The following is a 23,173-nucleotide window of genomic DNA, read 5'->3' on the forward strand; positions in this document are numbered from 1 at the left end:
GCATAAACACATAAAATCACACACATCACAAATGTATAAGTTTTGTTTGAACACAATTAATACATATTATATCGATTTTAAAATTTAAAAATTTATAAAAAATGATAAATAATAATATTTATTATATCGGTTAATTCGGTTAATCGATTTCAAAATTTTGGAAATCGTAACCAAACGAATTAACCGATATAACAGAATTTTTTTAATTTGAAAATTCGAATTTTTGAAATAACAAAACTGAATTTCCAAATAGACTCGATTCAATCGATTAATTCGATTTAATCGAAATCTTGCTCAGCCGTAGCCCTGAGCGTTTTGCTCTCAAATACCAGCAAATTCCACCGTACGCCGCAATTACACGGGTCGAGGTGGACGGATGGCATTTTACGTAAATTATAAGGAAACTGGGCCTATTTTTGTAACTCAATGCATTAGTTCGCTCTCGCCTCTATTCGCCTCAATTCAACTCTATCCTCCTCTATCAGAAACCCCAGAAACATAATAAGTATCATCAAAACAAGTGAAAAACATGTAGGAGGACCAAGGAGACTTGAAATTGAAGAAATGGTATCAATCACTTTTTGTGAAGGGTTCTTGAAATAATTTGACCAGCCAAGTGGTGAATTTTCAGGGTTTCTGGTCCAAAGATTAAGCAAATTTACACAAAATTGCGAGTTTTTTTCGAACTCCACCTTTTTCTTCTACTTTAGCTATGGGCTTCTTGCATGTGATTTATTGATATCCAAGTTACTGGTGGGTGCTTGAATTTATTGCATTTGTTTCAGCTGGATGATTTTAGTGGATTTGACTTTTTCTAAAAGTTAGGTATACATATGTGTTATGGAGAGTCAAGAGGTATTCAAAGATTTTGGTGTTTCGAACGAGGATCTTATTCTTTCATCTGAAAGTGGTGGTGGGTTGGAGCAAGTTCATGAGAAAAATGGGTTTGAACAGGAGAGCTGCGGAAATGGGTGTAAGCAATTAAGTGGGCTTGAGCAGGGGAGCTATGGGAGTGGGAGCTATGGGAGTGGGATTTCGGCTTTAACTGGATTTGAAACAGGAAAAAGGAATTTAGCATATGAGGTTCTGGAGGATTTGGAGGAGTATTGGGAAGATATAAATGACCGGTTGATGATTTCACGAATGGTTAGTGATTCTGTTATTAAGGGGATGGTGACTGCAGTGGAGCAAGAGGCTGCAGAAAGGGTCGCAACTAAAGAACTAGAAGTGGCCAATTTGAAGGAGTGCCTGCAATCCCGTGATGTCGATTCTAGCTCATTTGAAGCTAGTGAGAATCTATCAAGTTCTATTGATGCATGTGTGGAGAACAATAAAATGAGGGAGGCTTTAAATGGTTTCAGGAATGCTGCAAAGGAGCAATTCATGCAGATTGAGAAGGAGATTAGTTGTATTAGAGGATATAATTCGATCAAGAAGAGTGGCTTGGATGTTGGGTTGATGGGGTTGGGTGGGATTTTACAGGAAAAGGAGTGTAAAAACTTTCAGGTACATCAATCAGATTTTGAAGCAGCTGAAGACAAATGTGGACACTGTTTTCATACTGATCGATGATATTTTACAGTATTCGAAGATATCTCTTTGTGATTGGCAGCAGGAGCGAGTTGTATTAGGGCAACTAGAGGATACAGTGATGCAAAGTGTAATTAAAAGTCTTCACGAGGAGTATAAGGAGAAGTTGTGGGAACAACATACTCGAGTTTATGGAAACTGTGATCGGAAACGGATTGAAAAGTTAAATAAGATATCTAGTTTACGAATTCAGCTAGATGCAATTGTGAAATCTCTCTCAATCACAGAGACAGGGTTAGTTTCTCATGGATCTCATGATTTGGACCATTTGCACCGCAAAGCCTTAAGCAATCAAGTTAGCCTGGCAACATCTCTTAGTGAAGGGAATGGACAGCTTGAGGCGTTTAAAGTTAACTTCCACGAGAGCTACGATTTTCAGCAGCTGAAGCATCTTTCTAAGGAAGACATGGTGAAGTATTTTAATGGCATCATAACTGGGATACGAAGGGATCATGAGTCTGCTATACAACAGAGAACTGAAGAATATTTTAGTTTAAAGCGGGATTATCTTAATGAAAGGAGATCACATGTGACTCACCGAAAAGATGAGGAATTCGACGTGCTTAGGAAAAAGATACCTGAAGTAATTATAAAATTGGACTGCTTTCTTTTAGAAAATAAGAAGTTTCCTGCAATGATAAATAATGCTGAAAGTGTGGTGAAATTGAAAGGTGAACTTGAAAGCCTTCATTCTGATAATTGCCAGCTCAGACACTCCCTTGCCAACAAGGAAAGTGAATTGAAGTGCCTGGAAGTGCAGGTTGCAGACATTGCTGGGAAATTGATGCAGCAATCTTCAAATGAGGTAAATATGCCGAAGCTTGTTGCAAGTCTGAAGTCATCAGTAGAAGATTTATGTGTGGAAGCTTCGCTAACCGAAGAAGTACATAAATGTGCCATGAAACAGCTGATTGGACATATTAGAAGCAACTATGAAAATTCGATTATGGAGCTTGCTGTAATGCGAAAAGTTTACGATGATCTTCTCATCGAAGCTTCTCTTCCTACTGAAACTTCTAGTAGATGTGAACTTGATGATTCAGATATTGAACCACTGATACTGCAAGAATTGAGTGGAATGTTATTCAAGGATGCGGTTAAGGATGCCATGGAAAGACTCGAAGACCTGTATCAAGAATTGTCATCTGAGAAGGAAATTAGAAATTCTCTACAAATAAATGTTCTTCAAATGGAAAGTGAAATAAAATGGGAGGTTGACGAAAAGGAAAAATTAAAGGAGCACATAGTAAATTTGGACAAAGAAATGGAGCATAGGAAAAAGTCAGCGACGGACTTGTCGATTTTGTTGTCAAAAGAAAGGGAGCAGTTTGAGCTAGCCTTGCAAGAGGTAAGAAAGCTAAAAGAACATATAGATCAACAGCCAATATTGGAAAATGCTAGCAACAATGTGAAGGCTCAGCTTATGGAGGCAATGCAGAAGATTGATCTTGATAAAGCTGAAATACACAATCTGACACAAAAGCTCGACCAAACAAAAAAGGACTTAACAGAAGCCATAGAAATTAGAAACACAGCCCTTGCTCTTGCTCAAGAAAGGCATGATATGTTAATTTTGAGGGAAGCTAGTGGGGAGAAACAAAATAAGGTAATTGAAGCTGCAACTGTTGTCGTAAATGGAATGTCCAAAAAGCTTGATGATTTTGAATGCAGAATATCGGGGATGATAAAAAAGAACAATTTAAGGTACATTGAAAATATTTTCCTTAAATTCCTTATAAGCTAAGCATTTGGATTTGTTGGTTTCTTAGTTTTTAAGTCGAGGAGAAACTGTTATTTTTGGTTTCAACATCGGGTTTTGCTGCTATTTACCTTCTTTTATATTTAACTAATTTTCTGCTTGCTATTTCCAGATGTGACATTCATACTCTTTGAACCAAGAATGGTTAGCCACCATCTAAAGGGGATCTTATGCAAAATGCTGTGAATTTAAATGCTTATTCTGTAAAAATTTCATGAAAATGCTTTCTAAGTATCAATTTGGAAAAGTTCTCTTTTTTATTGTGATCCAAGTCCGTTTCCTGTTAGTTTACACCGTTTTAGTGTGTCAAATGTGGGCTGTGGATTATCGAGGCTTCTATGGGAGATTGATGTGAATTGTGAACTGAAATTCGAACATTCAGTACTGTTTCTTGCACACAGCAATTTTTTTTTACGTTTTTGGCTTCCTCGACATCCATTGGAATCAAATTCCTATATCTGTTTGTAATATCTGGTTGAAAGATGAGATCTACTTTGAAGATTTGTTGTATTAATGGTTTTCAGGCTCATCTTTGTTATTGGCAGGCTGGAAGATGTGAGTTCTCATTTGAGATCTCTGACCAAGATTGCTGATGAATTCAGAAGATCGGGGCTGACATACAGATATAACCTGGAGAGAAGATGTTCTGATCTCCAGAAGGCTGAGGCTGAGGTAAGGACTTGACTATATGCTTATGGATGTCTAAGCCTTGCACTAGGATGGCATGGTTATTTGTCAGTGATTATGAGCAAATATTTCTTTATAGCATGCAGATATATTGATTATGGAATTATAAATAGCACAGGTTTATAAAGAGTTAACATATTGGAGAGAATAACCGATTTGTATCAGCAATATGTAAGCTGCAAAGTAAATTATGAACTTTTTAGTTTAGGCACGTGCTATATTGCGCTGTGTTCTCTCAGATGAAATCTATTCGTATGAACAATAAATTTTTGTTCTGACTCATAAAAAAACCATGATTTGGGCAAAAAATAATTGATTCTGTTTTTGAATCCTTTTTTCCTATGCTTCACTCCATGGCATCCTGGATGACGTGACCAAAATATATGTAAGGATTTATACTTGTGTCTCTGCTTTGTATGCTTAATAATCTTAAGTCGACATCATGAATACAAGACGAATAATTATGCATGCCATGGTGAAACTCGTATGAAGTCTAGCATGACAGGTTTGTGGCTTAGGTTCCTGAATTTTCATATTAAAATCAATAATAATGTTATAAACTTCAGATAGCTAGACGTTCATATTGAAATCAATAATAATATTAAACATTTTGGATTGCTATTTTTTTCCTTCTTCCTTTTTGCAATCAGCAGGCTGAGTTTCATGGACTCGCTAATCTGATTGTAAGCATTTTTGTGTGTGCTTCAGGTGGATCTTTTAGGAGATGAAGTGGATGCTCTTTTAAGATTACTTGAGAAGATATATAACGCACTGGATCATTATTCACCAATTTTAAAGCATTATCCTGGGGTAAGCTGAGTATAAGTTTCAAGTGTCTTAGTTTTCTATTACCTTCAGTGTCTTGTAGTTCATGCATTTATCTGATATACCTTCTTCCTTGGTAACTGATTCATCCCTAAATTTTGAGTTCTCTCCTTAGCTATCAGAATAAGAGCAAATACTAAATGTCATGTGTTACTTTATTGCAGATTATTGAGATCCTGGAATTGGTCCGAAGGGAATTGAGTGGGGAATCCATCAAGCCGTTGTAGTAAACTGCATGTATGGTAGGAGATAGCTATACCTAAAGGCCTTTGTTAAGTGATTTTCTCAGTTTTTGGCATTTATTCTGTCTGATTATTGCTTTATTAACGGAAGTTTGCTGCCATGAATTGTCAATGGTTATACATTTGCTGCCCTACCTTGAATGCTCATCTACAATTCTACGTTGCAGTAGGCAAAATGTCAGCTAATTGGGAATTAGTAAAAGGAGAAAGGGAGGGGAAACTGATACTCGGAAACTAGTGCAATTAAAGGTTTTGTGCAAAAAAAGAATGTGTTTTGAGGCATGCATGGCCTAATTTAATTATATATCCACCTTCATTTTCATGGCGAGGGAAAAAATGAAAATAGAACAGAAACAAGTCCAAAAATACTTGTATATGTTGACATTTCATTGTTGGGATGGGACAGAATGGTTAATATGGATTCGGTTTGAGATGGCTATATAAAAATGGTGCAAAGCCTTGTCTTCACTGTCCACCATCATAGTAGAAAGTCCAAATGGGCTGCGATCATAGGCCTATATGTTATCAGCATTATGAATATAGCTAACTACATTGTATTATTTTTCATGTATGTGCAAGAGTTAACTTCATGCCTAATTTTGTGTATTTTTTGGACGAATGCAGATTTAAGGGACCAGTTGCTACTTCGGACCAAAAAGTTTTGGACCAACCCAAGTACATTAACTGAGCTACCATACTGATCGATTTGCAGCAGTTGGATGGAACAAATGCCCAGGCCTCTTGATATCAAGAGGAGTTGCTCTTTTATGGGAAAAAAAGGAAGCCAAGTAAGTTGATAAATCTGGTGACCAAGGCAAGAAGTCGATTTCCCCTCATGTACATCTGAGGTTCAAGTGATATTTGTTCTTCCCTGAGTTGCATTTTTACCATGTAGATGACCACATATAATTTATCTACTCGCTACTTAGATTAAATGAAAAGGTAAGCTTGCTCTAACAGAGGATATCTTTCATTTTTCTGGAGATGTATGTTAATCTGACCTGTGTATAAACTACATTAATTTGTTCATTCTTACTATCTATGTAGCACGCTACTCAGTTGAATTTTCGTTGCAAAAGTTAGTTCCTGCTGATGATACGACACCGATTGCCACCCTCAACAGAACAGTTAAAACATTTCTGCAGCAATTTTTTCATGTCGGGGTCATGCTGGATATGGTTGTATTATAAGGAATCATCTCAGATCTGTTCTTGGAGCTATTCATGGGATTTTGCAAGGTATTCGAAATCCTTCCGTGGCCGAAGCACTAGGAATTAGGGAAGCCTTTAGTTGGATCAAAGATTTGGCTCGCTCATGTCATAATTGAATCTGATGCTCCATCAATTTTCATGGATTAAATTTCTCAATTCCAGATTCTTCTTCAGTTGGGCTTATTTTGGAAGATCGCAAAATACAAGCGTTGGATTTCCAATATTTATCATTTGTTTTTGTTAGTAGATCAGCGAATCATGTTGGTGACAGGTTATTGTTTGTTTGTCTGGTCTAGAAGATCGAGTTTACATTCAGCCTCATGTATTTCAAAATATGATTCTTCGTGATTTGGTTTAATATTATTAGTATTTCATTCAAAAAAATAAATAAACAATTTTTCACATTAAATAAAGATTTGGACAGCCATATTTAATGAAATCAGCTCAAATGGTTGAAAAATATGTAACTCGCGACAGCAGCATGGTTTACTGTCAAATGAAGAAGAACGGTCTTTTAATTGAAAGGAAATTAAAAAAATAATAATTAGAATTTGTGCTTACGCTGCCCGCCGATTTGTCTCTATATTTAAAAGTGGATTATAAACATAATTGTTTTTTTAAACATATTATATTGTATTAAATTGCGCATTGATCAATCTTGCAGACAAATGCATGTGAGGATGACGAATAATGGAGGTCCGTTCATACTCCGCCAACCAAACACTCATCTGCCACTCGCCCCACCCTACGTTTTCTATTCATCAACACTAAACGTTAAAATCTGAGAAATTTCATAATCATATTTTTGTTTCTTTCGGAAAATTAAAATAAAAAGATGACTGCAGTAAAGCAGTTACAACATAAATGCAGTAAAGTTTGCAATATATATATATACACGTACATATATGCAGGATTCTCGACTCTTTTCCAAAGAAAACAAGACATATTACTAAATAAATGACATGAATGTTTTCCAGTCTGTTTTGAAACCTTAATCTCAGCCTAAGCCTTGCGTCTTCCTCTACATTTTTCAGAAACTCCAATTTTCCTCTTTTCGGGATTTTTTTTCCTTTTTCTCTGTGTTTAGGCTCACCGGGGGAAAAAAGATAGCATCTTTCCTTTCTTGTACTGTTTTTCCGTGGCCATTTGAAATCCCTCCCTTTCCTTACTGGTTCCTGGCCCAGATCTGCTAGCTGATTGTTTGATTCAACAGTTCTTGGTGGCTTTCAGTCATGATTTCTGTGATGAAGGTAACTTGATGTCTTAGCTTATTGTTTTGTTTTTATATTTTGGAGTTTCTTCATTTAAGAAAAATATATTGGCTGGAGAGTGAGTGAGTATGCTGTAGAAAAATATGTGCACAGGAGAGGTAAATTGTCATTGTATTTGCAGGTAACAGTTCGTTTGGTTCAAGCCTACGGTTTTTAATTTTTATTTGATGTAATTCTGTGCTTGGGTGCTATTTACTGGTGCTTGGATTGGATTCTGAATTCCGTGGGGAGAAACCATATTAGAGCAACTGGGGGAAAAGTAAAATAAAAATAGGAAATCTTGTTTGTTTTACAAGTGGTGAATGATGAAGGTTCAAGGCATGAGAATCTGGAGTATATTGTTTCTGATGATTATATTTGTGTTTGCAAGAACGGTGGAATCCCAGATTCAGTCCTTTCTGATAAATTGTGGGTCGAATTCGAGTGTAAACGTAGATGGTAGGAGATGGATTGGTGACAGTGTTTCAGGCAACAATTTCACCCTCATTGCTCCTGGCATTGAAGCCTCCAGCACTATGTTCAACGGCGATCCAGTTTACGAGCCACTTTATAGAACTGCCAGAATTTTTACAGACCGCATGAATTATAGTTTTCAAGGAACAACGGGGAATTATTTTTTTAGGCTTCATTTCTACTCATTGATATTTGAAAAGTACAATGCCAGTGACTCTTACTTTTCTGTTGAGGTGAATGGTTTGAAGCTACTTTCTGAATTCAATGTTCCTGGTGAGATTTTGTATAAAAACTCAAAATTTCCAGGTTCAAGAGTTAATTCTAGCTTACCATATTTGATGAAGGAATATTTCCTTAGTGTTGAAGCTAGTGAAACGGTTGTTAATTTTGTTCCCTCAAAAGGCTCATTTGGTTTCGTGAATGCCATAGAAATGATTCCAGAAGGCAATAAGATGTTCATTGACTCGGCGAGGAGAGTGGGCATAAGTGGTGGCTTTAGCTCTTTGAATTTAAACAAACGGGGGGTCGAAACCATGTATAGATTGAATGTTGGAGGTTCATCCATCAAACCTGCACAAGATTCCATTTTCTCGAGAACTTGGGAAACTGATTCAGGTTACATGATAAATTCAGATGCTGGATCAGAAATCCATAACAAATCATACATTACTTATGCTACTCCAAATGATACAATGGTGGCGCCTCTTCTTGTCTATGAAACAGCAAGAGCTTTGACAAATACAGAAGTATTGGAGAAGAGATTCAACATGTCATGGAAATTGGAGGTCGATCCAGATTTTGATTATCTAGTCCGCCTGCACTTCTGTGAGCTGCTGTATGATAAGCCTAATCAGAGGATTTTCAGAATATACATTGACAACAAAACCGCTGTAGAAAACTTTGACATTTTTGTTCGAGCTGGAGGAACAAATAAGGCATATCATGAGGACTACCTGGATTCAATTTCTTCTAAAACCAAGACTCTTTGGATACAATTAGGTCCCGATACAAGTACTGGTTCTGCTGGAACCGATGCTCTTTTGAGTGGTTTAGAGGTTTTCAAGCTAAGTCGGAATGGAAATCTTGCTTATGTACAGAAGTATAGTGATCCAGAAATAAAAAAAAGTTCAAGAAAGCTAATCCTTTGGGTTGGAATTGGAGCTGGTATTGCTTCTATTGTCATTCCTGCAGCTGTATGTATGCTGACCATCTGCTTCTGTAAGAAGAAGAGAGAAGAAAATGGTACCAAGAAGACCTCTACTGGCTGGCGGCCTTTGTTCCTCCATGGATCAATTTGGAACAGCACTGCCAATGCAAAAGGATCGATGAGTTGTCAGAGTCCAAATGGACAACTTGGCTCTGTCAGGTCCGGGAGGCGCTTTACGGTAACAGAGATTAGAGCAGCAACACATAATTTTGATGAAAGTTTGGTGATTGGAGTGGGAGGATTTGGTAAGGTGTACAAAGGAGAGATTGATGATGCGACCTTGGTTGCAATTAAGCGATCCAATCCACAATCTCAGCAGGGATTAGCAGAATTTGAGACAGAAATTGAGATGCTGTCAAAACTAAGGCACCGGCATCTTGTCCCTCTTATTGGATTCTGTGATGAGCAGAATGAAATGATTTTGGTGTACGAATATATGGCAAATGGAACTCTGAGGAATCATCTTTTTGGGAGCGATTTACCACCATTAAGTTGGAAACAACGATTGGAAGTGTGTATTGGTGCTGCCAGAGGATTGCACTACCTTCATACAGGATCGGAGAGGGGAATAATCCACAGGGATGTCAAGACAACCAACATTTTGTTAGATGGGAACTTTATCGCAAAAATGGCTGATTTTGGGCTTTCCAAAACTGGTCCTTCATTTGAGCACACACATGTGAGCACTGCAGTAAAGGGAAGCTTCGGCTATCTTGATCCCGAATATTTCAGGCGGCAACATTTGACTGAGAAATCTGATGTTTACTCGTTTGGTGTGGTCCTCTTTGAAGTTGTTTGTGCCCGAGCTGTTATTAATCCCGCATTACCGAAAGATCAAATAAATCTTGCAGAATGCGCTTTGCGTTGCCAAAGAGAGGGATCACTTGAGAGCATTCTCGATGAACAACTCAAAGGAAAGTATTCTCCAGAATCATTGATGAGATTTGGAGAGATTGCCGAGAAATGTCTTGCAGATGAGGGGAAGAGCAGGCCGACAATGGGGGAAGTTCTGTGGCACTTGGAATATGTTTTACAGCTTCAAGATGCTTGGTTGCACAGCAATGCTGGAGAACACTCAGTTTCTAGCACTCATTATTTGAGGCCTTTTGATTATTCAAAATCTGAGGAAGCACGGGCAGAAGAAAATTCAGATACTGGCACTCCTACACAATAGGTCATAAGCTATATTTGGTATTGTAATTTCTGGAATTCTTTCTTTTCATTTTTTCGTGTGCACCCAAATATAATAGAATTGTGGAATCTTTGTTCATTATCAACATAGCATAAGTAGAGAAAGGAGGCGGAAATGAAAAAAGTAAAGTAGTTGTAGTATAGCTGCTGGCTTTCAAGTCTTAAATTTACTTTGTTTATTTTCATTTGCGAGGTTCGATTCTTTTATTCTCATCTCTTGGTGTTGTTTGGAAAGCTGTCATGTCGGTTTAAAAAGGTATTATCATGCCTATAACATATCAGCAAGTGAGCAACACTCAAGTATATGCTTTCTATTTGGTCTTTTCTACGCCTGTTTTTACTTTGATGTGCTGATCTTTTTTCCCCCTCAATTCGTGCTTTCTGTGTGCAACTCTTTATGCACATCACTGGCTCTAATTGTACTCTCTCATACTTCCATCATTTATGCAATGATTACTGTTTAAGATTTTCATTTTTCTGTACAAGTTTCTGCGTAATGAAAATATTTCGAGTTTTCGAGCTATATTTCTCTGATTAAGTTTAAAAGAGATAGATATTAAAGAATCACAGATCACCTACAACCAAATTAAAATCTTAATTTTGTGGAGCTTGAAGCTGATGGATGGTCGACTTATCAACCCAGAAAGCCTTGGCCAATAGCTGATCGTTTAAAGCAGGTTTCAACCCGAAAACAGTATTGGCGACGGCGATAACACTGGGGTTCTGGCTGCTCAAGAACACCATTGTAACAGCATTCCCTTGGTCAACGTTTTGTTGGAAGTGAATCAGTCCAAAAGGAAAAACAAACACATCTCCCTTGTGTAGTGTTTCCGAAATGAGCCTGCTTTCCGGGTCTGAGGTGACGAAGCCCACAAATACCGTACCTTCCAGCACCGTCAGTATTTCGGAGGCTCGTGGGTGTCGGTGAGGTGGGACCACCCCTCCCAGGCATAGTCGACACGGACGGTGGAGATGCAGAGGGTGTTGAGGCCAGGGGGATTTGGAACACAGTCGGCCGGTTTACGAAGGAGCCTAATGGGTTAGATGTGTTTCCTGGTATGTGGATGCCTCTGAAAAGGAAGTGATCCGCTGTTGCTTGGGGTCTAGGCAAGCAAACCCATTCACCCTCACTGCATGCCACGGTACAGATGCACAAGAAAACCATTATTTCGACACACATATATGCATATCAAGTTTAGCAAAGTTATATATGAAGTACGCAGAATCACAATGAGTTCTACTAATCATACCGACCCGTGCCATTGAAGTCTGCAACACAAAAATCTTGAAGAGGGCTAGGTTCATGGGCTAGGACGAAATCCCAAGTCATAAATGCAAGTATACTATTAATCGCAATAACTAGCATGAAATTTGCCATGATTTTCTCGAAGATTACCTATGGAAATTAATTACCGGAGGATTTAGGAGCATGTTGTGGTGCTATGCCTTGTACGTGCTTATATCACCTGACAGCTAATATCCAATACAAGACCAAGTATTTCATTGCATATATGCATGCATTGATTCTTCAATCTTACAAGAAGAAGACTAACGCTAAACCCAAAGATTTTTGGGTTTAAAAATTAAGACGCGCAGAGAATATTTCCTGGAGAAAACGAAACTAATCGCTACAGTGTTAACTGGGGCTTGGATTCGACACAACAAGGCAAATTGCTGGCGATTGTCATATTTTGAAACGTGAGACTAATCATATATCTATTTATCAAAAAATGGGCGACTTAGATGTAAAACCATTTTTTTTTAATATTTGAAGCCCATTTATTCGGTAAGACCCGGCATTTTATATAGTTTAGTGAAATGATGTATTGATTGCTATACTGAATACATATATTAATTATTCGTATTAGCCGCATTATAACTTTTGGAATGATGTCATTCTTGATTTTTATAAGCTATATATGTATAAAGCAAAAATTTGTGTGAGACGGTCTTATGAGCCGTATTTTGTGAGACGAATATCTTATTTGGGTCATTCATGAAAAAATATTACTTTTTATGGTAAGAATATTATTTTTTACTGTGAATATCGGTAAGATTGACCCGTTTCAAAGATAAAAATTCGTGAAACCGTCAATGTTGAAGCTGAAATAAACGTTGGAATTGCCGATTGGCAATGATATCTCTTTCTTCTGTTTGGGAGGGACCAGTTGAAAGTAACGCTTTTGATTAACTGGATCTTTTTTGATTCTCTCTGTCCATCCGTATCTACCCTTGCTTAGCTTGACTTGTTCACGGATATTTTTTTACTCCATTATTTGTTCTGCATATTCCTATTGAGTTAGTTAGGGCTAGGGCGTCTTTCTAGCTCTTGCTCGCGCATTTGGTACTTATGGAGGGGCACATCTAATCTTTCTTCTTCAGTGCCAGGCAAAAAGGAAAAAAGCTAGCAATAAGAGCATGCCACGTATCGCCGATTACTGACCCAGCTCATCTTTATCGCCTAGTAAAGTAAGACCTTATTCCGTAGTATTACTGAAGACACTAATTTCGCCTCGATCGGAGTATAACATTGGTCGCCTTCCTTAGTAAGGTAAGAACGAATAGACATTCTTGTCCCCCTTTTTAGGGGGATGGTAGGAAAGGGGGGTATCCTCATCAGAATCTGAGTATGTGACTGCATCAATTCTCCCACAGAACTCAATGATAATCGGACGAGATCTCATGAGAGCTTTGAATCAGTAAGCTCATAATCTACGAGTTCCATCTTTCATTCCGTCAGTCATATCGATTGAAAAAACAACATATATTAAGAAAATATCCCATAACAAAATGATACGGGAAATTAGGTTTTTAGTTAGCCTGCTCTTTGCTAATTGGCTGACACCTCCGGTCGGATGAATGGAGGACCGACCCGGGTTTCACGAGCGTTGGCGGGTTCTGGAGTTGTTGAATCTCCTTGACGAATGGTTTGAAATTCATAACTGTAAACCGCATGGATTGCCTAATCATCCTTTTTCTATTTATGCTAACCTCCTTCTTTATTTCGGGGCTTGGCGTAGGGGCAATGGCTAACAAGCTATCAGGATACCTCAATCTGTCATGGCTTTCTAACCGGCCTTCTCTTTCATTTTCAATTTAAAGGAAAACGACCACATAAATGTAGCCACTTGAGCCATTCTAAAAAGGGAGAAATTAGCACTACTTGGTGAAATAGGTTCTTTTAGAATGAGCCATCTTTCTTGCTCTTCAAGCCGCTTATTCAACCCTTCTTTTTTGCTTTCTATTTATATAAGATAGCTCGATTCAATCTTTCTGAGAACAAGCTTTTTAGATGAACTATTGAGGGGAGGACTTCGCGGATAGGCCCTTAGGCCGATACGGGCCTACAAGCTGGGTTGCTTCTGATAGGAGCAATAGACCAACTGAACCATCAAAACCGCCAGACCCACAGGGCGTAAGCGGTTTTAGCAAGTCAATTCCTTTCCCGCTTAGCTATGAAGCAAGTATCGTCTTTAGTCTCTAAACCCTCGTAAGGCCTCAAATCTGAAGTCTTCTTTCTTTTTTTTTTATCGATAAAATTCATTTCATAGATCTCTGGTGGAATCCAACACTCAAAATTGTGGTTCGAAATTTATCAAACCATGCACTTGTTTCAATTCATAGAGAGATTTACGAAGACGAGGCGAGGGCTACCTCTTGCTCTAGTTCACCTCTTGGGTACCAGTATGCAACAATTGTTCTAACGTGTTAAGCAAGAAACAACACATTATAACATAACTCAACGTAGCTAAATGCAAGGAGCTGTCGCTGATCAACTGAAAGAACAGGGCCAGAGTTAAGTATGTCCCGATCAAGAGCCTCACATGTAACTGAGGTGCCAAGCAAGCGAGTATAAAAACCCACAAACTCCTCCTCCACTTGGGGGAGGCTAGGAGGATTTGAAAAGCATTATGGCATTAAGATTTCCAAGGTTTAGCCAAGGCCCTTGGGTTTCTTTTATTTGAACTATGTTTACCATATATCCATCGGGAAATCCATTTAGATTTTGTCCTTGTCAAATGATCTTTCCTAAATATAATATTCGGGTATCACTAGATTAATTTAGAAGGAAAACAATTCGTACAAGTATATTTCTCTGTACTATCCAAAAATTCAAAAAAATAAAAATAAATAGAATATACTGTTTCAAAATTTTAGAATATATTATTCTGATAAAAAATATGATTTAGTAAATTTTTTAAAAAGCACAAAACTCTTCAAAAAATATACGGTGTATAGCTCAAAAACTCTCTCTCCTTGGAACACAAAAAAGTATAATCAAACTTTACCTTGCCCTCATGCAAATGGTCTTTCCTTAGAACATCATTTGAACAAATCAAAGGCTCATTCAGAGGTCACTTTCCCTACGTATACCTTGAACTTACCTCTTCCTACAAATACCCTCCGAAGTCAACGACAACTTTGCCACAAAAACCGTTGACTTCACCAGATTTAAGCGCTAATAATTCAACAGAATGTACATCCGGCCCGGTAATAGTTTCGAGTCTTCATACTTGCATCATTCAATGCATAAAATTTCGGCAACCCCTTTTCTTCTTTTCTTCATCTTCCCCATTGTTCATTCCAAGAAAGGTTGTTCCGATTCATTTTGTGGAAACAAAACCTTGCCTATACGGTACCCTTTTCAGTTACAGGGCCAAAACCAGAAGGATTGCAACTATATTGCCTTAAATTTAACGTGCAGCGATGCCCAATTAGGTGTTCCCCTTCTGAATCTTCCTTCTTTCGGGGATTTATATGCAAGGAATATCAACTATTCAGCCAATGTAATACAACTCTATCCTACAAATACTTATAATTGCCTCGCCAGCCGGTTCTTGAGTACAGGCATTTCGTATTCCCCTCTCAGCGCTGTGAGCTATCAGAACTACACGTTTTTCAGCTGTCCCCGAGGGAATTTAAGTTCAAGTAATTTCACTGCTATCGGTTGCCTGAGCAACTCCACATTCTCTGTATTGGCAACTTCATCTATATCACGTGCAGAAGAGATCAATTCTTTAGGATGCAGTGTGATGGTAACCGTGCCTATCCCAGTTTCGTCGCCCCTTCAGTATGAATTCAATGGATTCGACGATGATCTTATTTTGAAATGGAATGTGACGACTTGCGAAGCTTGTGTCAAGAAAAAACGTCACGGGGCAGGTAAAAAAATTCGATATTTATCACTTTCTTGATCCTTGATGTGCCCAATTTCCCTAGTTTCATCATGTACATGGAAATTGAGCCGGAGTAAAAAAAAACTTAATATTTAGAATGTAATATGTCCGTCCTTGATAACCGGTGCCTTTTTGTTTACAGGTTATGTTGTGCTGATAGTTTTCTTAAGCCTTGTTCTACCGAATGTATTTGGGTTTCTGCTGTATGTATTGGTTGTGGCATTAATCCATTTCATGCGCTGGATAAGGAATATTACGAGATGGGTAGCCGACCGAGTTTCTTGCCTAGCTCGAGCTGTTCGAAACAGAAATCAAAGACACTTTCCTGTTCGGAGAGCACCGCCGCCCCCACCCTCAAATGTGACTGCAGGCTCTGGTAATAATGCTGCCGCAAATAGGTTCAAAACAATCCTCCTCGGAGAAAGTCGACGAATCCCCGGGCCTAATGGCACAACTTGTCCAATATGTTTGGAAGAATACAATCCCACAGAGACTGTGAAGAGCATTACTCAGTGTGGGCATTGCTTCCACGACAGCTGCATAGACCAGTGGCTGAGGACTCACAGTTCATGCCCAATTTGCAGAAATGCTACTGTTTGAACTCACTGGACTACGAATCCTACACTGTTGATTTATCTTTCCATTTTTCGTTCTTTTTTGTTGTAAATGTTTCGGTCTTGTTTACATATGTACACAACAGATGCCCTCGATTATCCCAATGAAAACTTCAAAAAACAGGGTGACCCGAGGGTAAAAATTAACACATTTTGTTCAATTTTACTCAGTATTAATCCCGGAGTTGATAAATTTTTGTGATAAAATTTATATAATAATAAATTTAAAATTAATGACTGATAAAAAAAAAAAGAGTTTTGCAACATCACATTTATTTTATTCGTTAATTATCACCAATAATTTCACATACACGAGAGAAAAAATTGTAAACGATCAACATCGTGTTTTTTATTCTAAATTTCTTAATTTGTATATAAAGAACTGGTATTTACGTGCAACAAATTATGATTTTAAATTAGTGACTAAATTTATAATTATAAGAAAAATGATTATTATATTTGAAAACAGAAATAAAAAACTGAAATTTAAAGTGTGATAAATAAATTATTTTAATATTAACTTTTTATTCGAATCACTTTTATTTATAAAAGCAAAATTAATTTCTGGATTTTTATTAAATTGAGTAACATATACAAAAGAAAAACATTTGATAAAATTGAATATATATTAAAACCTCAATCCTTAACTGTATACTGATATAATAAAGTTATTCTTTAATCCAAGACTAGTAAAGCGTCTCAAACATGATTTGTAGCAAGAAATTAAACAAGAGTACTGATAATAAGGATAAGAAAAGAAGCAAACAAACCAAAGGAATTTGACAACACATCGTTACACTAATCTGAGTATGGTTCCAGTGGTGGAATACTTTGCTCATTTTTGAAATAATTCTCTGGATCGAACCGATATTTCACCTCCGCCAATTTCTTGAAATTACTTTTGAAATACATTTGACCCCAGGTGGAAGCCTGTGTGTAATTGGCAATTCCTTCGTAATCCTTTCCCAAGTCCAAATCTTTATAATTCAGATACGAGGTTCTTGGCTTAGAAGCATAATCTCCCATGAATTTGTAAATCCCTTGAAGCCACCCATATTTCTCCTTCGCTACCTCCATCGAGGTTCTGTTCCAATCTGACAAGTACAATATGCTGAACAAAGTTCCAGCCCTGTGAGGAAATGGCGTTGCATGCTCTGGAATACTGCTCATTTTCCCACCATAGGGTGTCATGATCAGCACCCCTGGAATCCCCTTCAAGTAAACTCGCCATAGTTTCGTCAGAGCACTTTCTGGCATGAGCTTTGTCATAATATCTGATTTTGGTTTTTGAAACACAGGATTTGTTTCTTTCCAATTTAACAACTCTTTCGTGGAGTTTTCTTTTATGACCCCTTTCGCGAAATATAACACGGAACCAATCCAGGTTGTTTCTTGGCAATGACTATCCTTCAACCCCATCTCAGGGAATTGTTTTTTCATCACTGGTAGAAGTTGACGAACTGTACCCAAGTAAAGTCCCCTAAATGCAATTAGCATTGATGCATCACCTTTCTTGTTCTTGTATGGACCGAAGTGTAATCTTATGAAGAGATCTTCAGGCAACCGGTATGCTATTTTTTGCCAGTTTGCAACAAGCTGGGTGGCACCTTCTTCTAAGGAATTGCGTACGGTAAAAACCGTCACTTTTTGTGGGACTTTAACTAATTTGATCTTCCAAGCAACGACAACTCCAAAATTCGCCGCTCCACCGCCTCGAATAGCCCAAAACACATCCTTACCCATCTTTTTTTTGTCAAGAAGTCTCCCTTTGACATCAACTATTAGTGCATCAACAACATTGTCTGCTGCTAAACCGTATTTTCTTGACAAGGTACCTTGTCCTCCTCCACTTATGTGACCGCCTACACCAACGGTAGGGCAAACCCCGGCTGGAAAACCAAGGGTTTTACTCTTCTGAGCAATGTAATAGTAGAGTTCACCCAATGTTGCACCGGCTTGAACCCATGCCGTTTGATCTTTCACATTTACATCCACTTTTCTCAGATTCTGTAAATCAAGAAGGACGAATGGTCTTGGACCGGTCAGGGACTGGCCTTCATAGTCATGGCCACCACTTCGGGTTCTTATCTCAATGTTGTATTTTTTCGTGCACACGACAGCCCTTTTTACTTGATCATAATTTTCTGGCGTGATTATGTAGAAAGGCTTGCGAGTGTTGGTGAAATTGAATCTAAGATTTCGCATAGTTGATAGGAGAATAGGCCAATAAGACTCTGAGAAAATGCTGTGGAGGATAGGTCGCTGCTGTTTGGAGAGACAGCCAGACTTGTTCCACAGGCAATTTTCGAAGCTTTCATGGTGGTCATGAACGGCTTTAGATACAACTATTGAAGGAAAACAAAACAAGACAAGTATTAATGACACTGGAGGGAACATTTCAGTCCACTGTTCTGTAAAAATGTGTTTTCCAAACCGAACTGTGTATTAATATGCGCTGTGTAACATGTAAAGCTTCCATGATGAAACGGTTTTAATCCAAGTCCTTGTGCGGTAACTGAAAGTGGAAATAGTAAATGATAAATAAGTATGGATTGGTTTTAAAGAATATTAATGTAGAGTAAATTTATGCTTAAATGTAACAGCATTCATAACGTACATCATAGTGAATATAACTGCTTTTTTTGCACTCCAAAACTTCATATTTTTTGGTCCATTTCTCTATGTATTCATGAATTTTAAGAGGTAAACTAAACAAACGGATGAAAATGTTCTTAAAATATGCAATTTCCTAATCAAAATCTAAAGAATTTGAGAAAAAGAAATTATCTGAAATCATGTAAACATGTTTTTAAAATACTAGCTGGGATATTACCGAAAATCAAATTACAAGAAGTGGAATATAAAACTTTTAGGACAATCAAACTGCAAATAGAACACAAAATAGATTGTGAAAAGGGACATCAGTTAAAGCATATCTTAAGTCGTAGCCTGAATATATATAACAAACTATTTTTTAGTGAATCATTATCTTTCCCGTTCTCTGATTCATCAATGGAAGAGTTGGAATGCTCTGTTCATGTCTGAATAAATTATCGGGATCAACCTTAGTCTTTACCTTCAATAGTCTGTTAAAATTGTTCTTAAAATACTTACTACCCCATGAAATCGATGTTATGAAACTTGTACAATTCTTGTTCACTCCCAAATCAAGATCTCTATAATTCACATAGGCTTCTCTTGGAAACATGGAAGCATAAGAGGCCATGTAATTATAAAGCATCCTTATCCAGTCCATGTGCTTGGCTTCGGATTCGGGCTTTTCATCATTCCAAAGGGTTAGATACTGTATCATGAAAAGAACCCCTTTTCTGTGTGGGAAAGGGATTTCGGATTCTGATATCTTACTCATCATTCCACCATACGGATTCCATATGATCAATGGTGAATCTTCTTCGAGTATCCTTTTCCACAACCCTTCAAGCCCGGTCTCTGGTATTGGCTCTCTGATAAAGTCTGATTTGGCTTTGAAGTAGTTCTTAAATAAAGACTTGCCCTCGAGCAAAACTTCGGGTGGCGTATTTTTTGGATAACCAGCAATGTAAAGCACCGATTGAATCCAACTCATTTCGGTGCAATCTTTTCGGGTCAATCCCAGTTCAGGGAAGCTTTCATCCATCACCTGGAGAAGCCTCTCTGTTCTTCCAATAAACATAGCATTATAAGCAGTTTGGATAGTTCTTTCACCTTTCTTCGCAGCATCTATAGCTTGTATAATGACTCTGATGAAGAGATCTTCATCAATATTCTCAGCTACCAGTTGCCACTTGTAGAGAATTTTTGTTGCATTCTGTTCCAAGGTCTTCGGAAGGGTGAAAACCGTGACAGTTGCTGGGACAGGAACAAGTCTAACCTTCCATGCAAGAATCACCCCAAAACTAGCTCCACCGCCTCCTCTAATAGCCCAGAAAAGGTCTTCCCCCATAGAATCCCTCTCAAGAATCCTGCCACTGGCATCGACTATTCGTGCATCGATCACATTATCCGCTCCTAGCCCATATTTCCTCATCAAGGTACCATATGCTCCTCCAGTTATGTGCCCTCCAATTCCTAAGCTGGGGCAAAGTCCGGCAGGGAAAGCGTGAGTCTTGCTTTTCTGTGAAATTCTGTAATAAAGTTCACCGTTTGTTGCACCAGCCTGAACCCATGCACTGTTATCCTGGATATCTACAGCAATAGATCGAAGTTTTGAAAGGTCTACAACTATGAATGGTTGCTCCATTTCTGACATGTAAGAAAGGCCTTCATAATCATGGCCTCCGCTTCGCACTCTGAACTGGATATCAAGCTCTTTCGCGCAAATAACAGCAGCTTGAACATGATTTTCTGTCAACGGAGTGAAGATCAACTGAGGTTTAGGTACGGAAGGAAGCAAGTACCTCAAGTTTTGCGCAGAAGATTGTAGGATAGAGTTGAATGAAGCATTTTCGGGGGCAAAGAAAGCCGTTGAAAAAGGGATAGAGAGGTCGGAATTTAGAGAAATGCACTGGTAGAGTTTTTCAAGAATTGGTTGTGAAGCAACCAATGAAGAAAAGAGCAGAATCGTGTTCAATGTAAGAAATAAACAGGTTGAGGATCCCATGATATAGTTTTTTTCACTGATGTGATGCAATTTTTAAGTTGTGTGTTTCCTGTGATGGGGGGACTGAGGTATTTATGGACTTTGTGGGTTCTTGACGACTAATGCGAATGTCATGGTTCAATACTTGTTAGGTGGGTGATTAGAAATGTAATGATGAGTTGAGAAAATCTTCCTTATTTTATGCTTAATTATTTTCCAAGTATCTGACCACTTTTTGACTACAGAATTGAGATTTTCTGCCCGAATTTTCATACTTGCCTTCTAAACTACAAATTAATGTTATTTTTTGCTTTAAGGATGTCTAAAGCGAGGAAAATAACACAATCTATTGAATGGGAAAACAACTCTATTAACATCCTGCAAACAGTTTTAAATAAATAAAAAAAAAGGCTGGTTTTCATTATTCTATTATGCTGTAAATCCCAAAATATTGCTCTTGGCCCTTGGGTGATTTAACTCCTTGCTCGTTAAGTTATACTTGAATACAGTGGACAAGGATAAACCTTTAAAGTAAAGTAGATGGAATTTTTATGGATAAAATATCTAATTGGCCGATGCGCTATGGTGCATTTGAACCGGCATGATTGGCGGCAGTGATTAACTTGGTTACTTTGTAGTAAATATGACTGATATCTTATACGAGCCGGGGTTATCGATGACATGTGACAATGCATGGATAGCTCGGATCAGGGTAATTTTGCACGAGGAGTTCTTCAGAAACCGGGCAGGTGAATGTCCGTGACATTTTCTCCCCGGGTTATCAGAGGCTCGGGCTTTCATACAAGCTCCCGGGAGGTATTCTACCCGGGCTACCTCGTTAATAGTACCACACTCGAGTGCGAGAGTATGTAATATCTTACCTCGATAAGTGTGCCTGACAGAATCATACTGATTTGACGTGATGGAAAGAACATGAAATTGTGACATGGCTATAAGTGGATATCATCCCTACCTTGGGAATCATTTCTTTGCTCATTCTCCCCTTCATCAGATTCGCTGGATAGCCCGACCCAACTCACCCTATTCACAAAGATCTCATCATTGGCACCGTTTGTGGAAATTGAGCTCAAGATGTTGATATGGTTTACATTCAAAAATAAGTCCGACTAGCTCGACACTCAGATTTTATCTAGGGATTTTCATATGGGCTCGAAGCTCAGCAGCTATTTCGGATTGGCGTGGAAGAGTATTTGCTATACACTCAGTAGCATACAACTATATTAGTCACCTAATTTAGCTCAACTAGAAAAGTTTCACTCTGCCGAAAATGAATTCAGATTCAGTATTTACATGTTAGTGATTTGGTTTTTAATAAAACTAATATAGCAGGAGAAGCAGAAAAGTTAAGAACCCGAGATAGATGAGGCCCCGACACCTTATCTTAAGTCCGGGAGATATGAGGCCTCAGCACTATATTTAAAGTCCGAGAGATATAAGGCCTCAGCATCATATTTAAAGTGCGGGAGATATGACGCCCCGACAACATATTTCAAGCCCGGACGATATAAGGCCCCGACACCATATTTAAAATCCAGGGATCCGTACCCTGGCTTGAGGCTCCGCACCTCGACCATTCTATAAGCAAAGGGATCTGTACTATGGCTCGGGGCTCATTACCTCGACCATTCTATCAGTCCAGGGATCTGTACCCTAGATCAGGGATCCGCACCTCGACCATTATGTAAGTCCAGGGATCTGTGCCCTGACTCGGGGCTCCGCACCTCGACCATTCAGTAAGTCCAGGGATCTGTACTCTGACTCGGGGCTCCGCAATCGACCATTCTCAAAGTCACGGGATCCGTACCCTGGCTCAGAGCTCCGTACTCTGGTTATTCACTAAGCCCAGGGCTCCGCACCTCGACCAATCCAAGTCCCGGGATCCGTATCCTGGCCAAGAGCTCCGTACTCTGGTTATTCACTAAGCCCAAGGCTCCGTACCCTGGCTCGGGACTCTGCACCTCGATCAATCTAAGTCCAGGGATCTGTACCCTGACACGGGACTCCGCACCTCGATCATTCAGTAGGTCCAGAGATCCATACCCTGGCCCAGGGCTCCGTACCCTAGTTATCCAGTAATCCCTGGAGACATGAGGCCCCGACACCATATCTCAAGTTCGGGAGACATGAGGCCCCGGCACCTCATCCCATCTCTGGGAGACATGAAGCCCCTTATGCTTTTATAGCCATGATTGATCATCTTTCTGTTGGAGTCAAAGCATGACTGATCAGGATAGCGAGTATGACTCTAGCCCGACTATTTAAGGAGGAACTAGTGATACCCCTATAAGAGCCGGGTCATGGATGACCCGAGACAATGCATGGATAGCTCGGATGAGGGTAATTTTG

General features: G+C 38.7%; 5 protein-coding genes and 1 pseudogene across 5 annotated transcripts; 3 read left to right on the forward strand and 3 right to left on the reverse strand.

The window, feature by feature from the left end:
• The first annotated feature begins 460 nt into the window (after positions 1 to 460).
• Positions 461 to 6,169, forward strand: LOC142555966 (WPP domain-associated protein-like). The gene is given in 6 exon segments (XM_075667152.1): positions 461 to 1,561; positions 1,563 to 3,294; positions 3,895 to 4,021; positions 4,745 to 4,846; positions 5,026 to 5,103; positions 5,728 to 6,169. Coding segments are annotated over 5 exon segments (2,745 nt in total). The 5' UTR covers positions 461 to 840; the 3' UTR covers positions 5,089 to 5,103; positions 5,728 to 6,169.
• A 32-nt stretch (positions 6,170 to 6,201) lies between these two features.
• LOC142555964 (putative receptor-like protein kinase At1g30570) lies at positions 6,202 to 10,760 on the forward strand. The gene is made up of 3 exons (XM_075667151.1): positions 6,202 to 6,341; positions 6,979 to 7,564; positions 7,707 to 10,760. Exon 3 carries the CDS (start codon positions 7,888 to 7,890, stop codon positions 10,417 to 10,419), a length of 2,532 nt encoding a protein of 843 aa, XP_075523266.1. The 5' UTR covers positions 6,202 to 6,341; positions 6,979 to 7,564; positions 7,707 to 7,887; the 3' UTR covers positions 10,420 to 10,760.
• Positions 10,761 to 10,865: 105 nt separating this feature from the next.
• LOC142555965 (putative germin-like protein 2-3) lies at positions 10,866 to 11,814 on the reverse strand (annotated as a pseudogene).
• A 3,114-nt stretch (positions 11,815 to 14,928) lies between these two features.
• LOC142556722 (putative RING-H2 finger protein ATL21A) lies at positions 14,929 to 16,335 on the forward strand. Its single transcript, XM_075668203.1, has 2 exons — positions 14,929 to 15,599; positions 15,756 to 16,335. Exons 1-2 carry the CDS (start codon positions 14,963 to 14,965, stop codon positions 16,211 to 16,213), a joined length of 1,095 nt encoding a protein of 364 aa, XP_075524318.1. The 5' UTR covers positions 14,929 to 14,962; the 3' UTR covers positions 16,214 to 16,335.
• Positions 16,336 to 16,906: 571 nt separating this feature from the next.
• On the reverse strand, positions 16,907 to 18,795 carry LOC142556723 (berberine bridge enzyme-like Cyn d 4). Its single transcript, XM_075668204.1, has one exon. It carries the CDS (start codon positions 18,622 to 18,624, stop codon positions 17,026 to 17,028), a length of 1,599 nt encoding a protein of 532 aa, XP_075524319.1. The 5' UTR covers positions 18,625 to 18,795; the 3' UTR covers positions 16,907 to 17,025.
• A 236-nt stretch (positions 18,796 to 19,031) lies between these two features.
• LOC142555967 (monolignol oxidoreductase AtBBE-like 15) lies at positions 19,032 to 21,327 on the reverse strand. The gene has a single exon (XM_075667153.1). It carries the CDS (start codon positions 20,825 to 20,827, stop codon positions 19,202 to 19,204), a length of 1,626 nt encoding a protein of 541 aa, XP_075523268.1. The 5' UTR covers positions 20,828 to 21,327; the 3' UTR covers positions 19,032 to 19,201.
• Positions 21,328 to 23,173: the final 1,846 nt, after the last annotated feature.

Source organism: Primulina tabacum, chromosome 9, assembly GCF_025594145.1.
Source record: "Primulina tabacum isolate GXHZ01 chromosome 9, ASM2559414v2, whole genome shotgun sequence".
Lineage (NCBI taxonomy): Eukaryota > Viridiplantae > Streptophyta > Magnoliopsida > Lamiales > Gesneriaceae > Primulina > Primulina tabacum.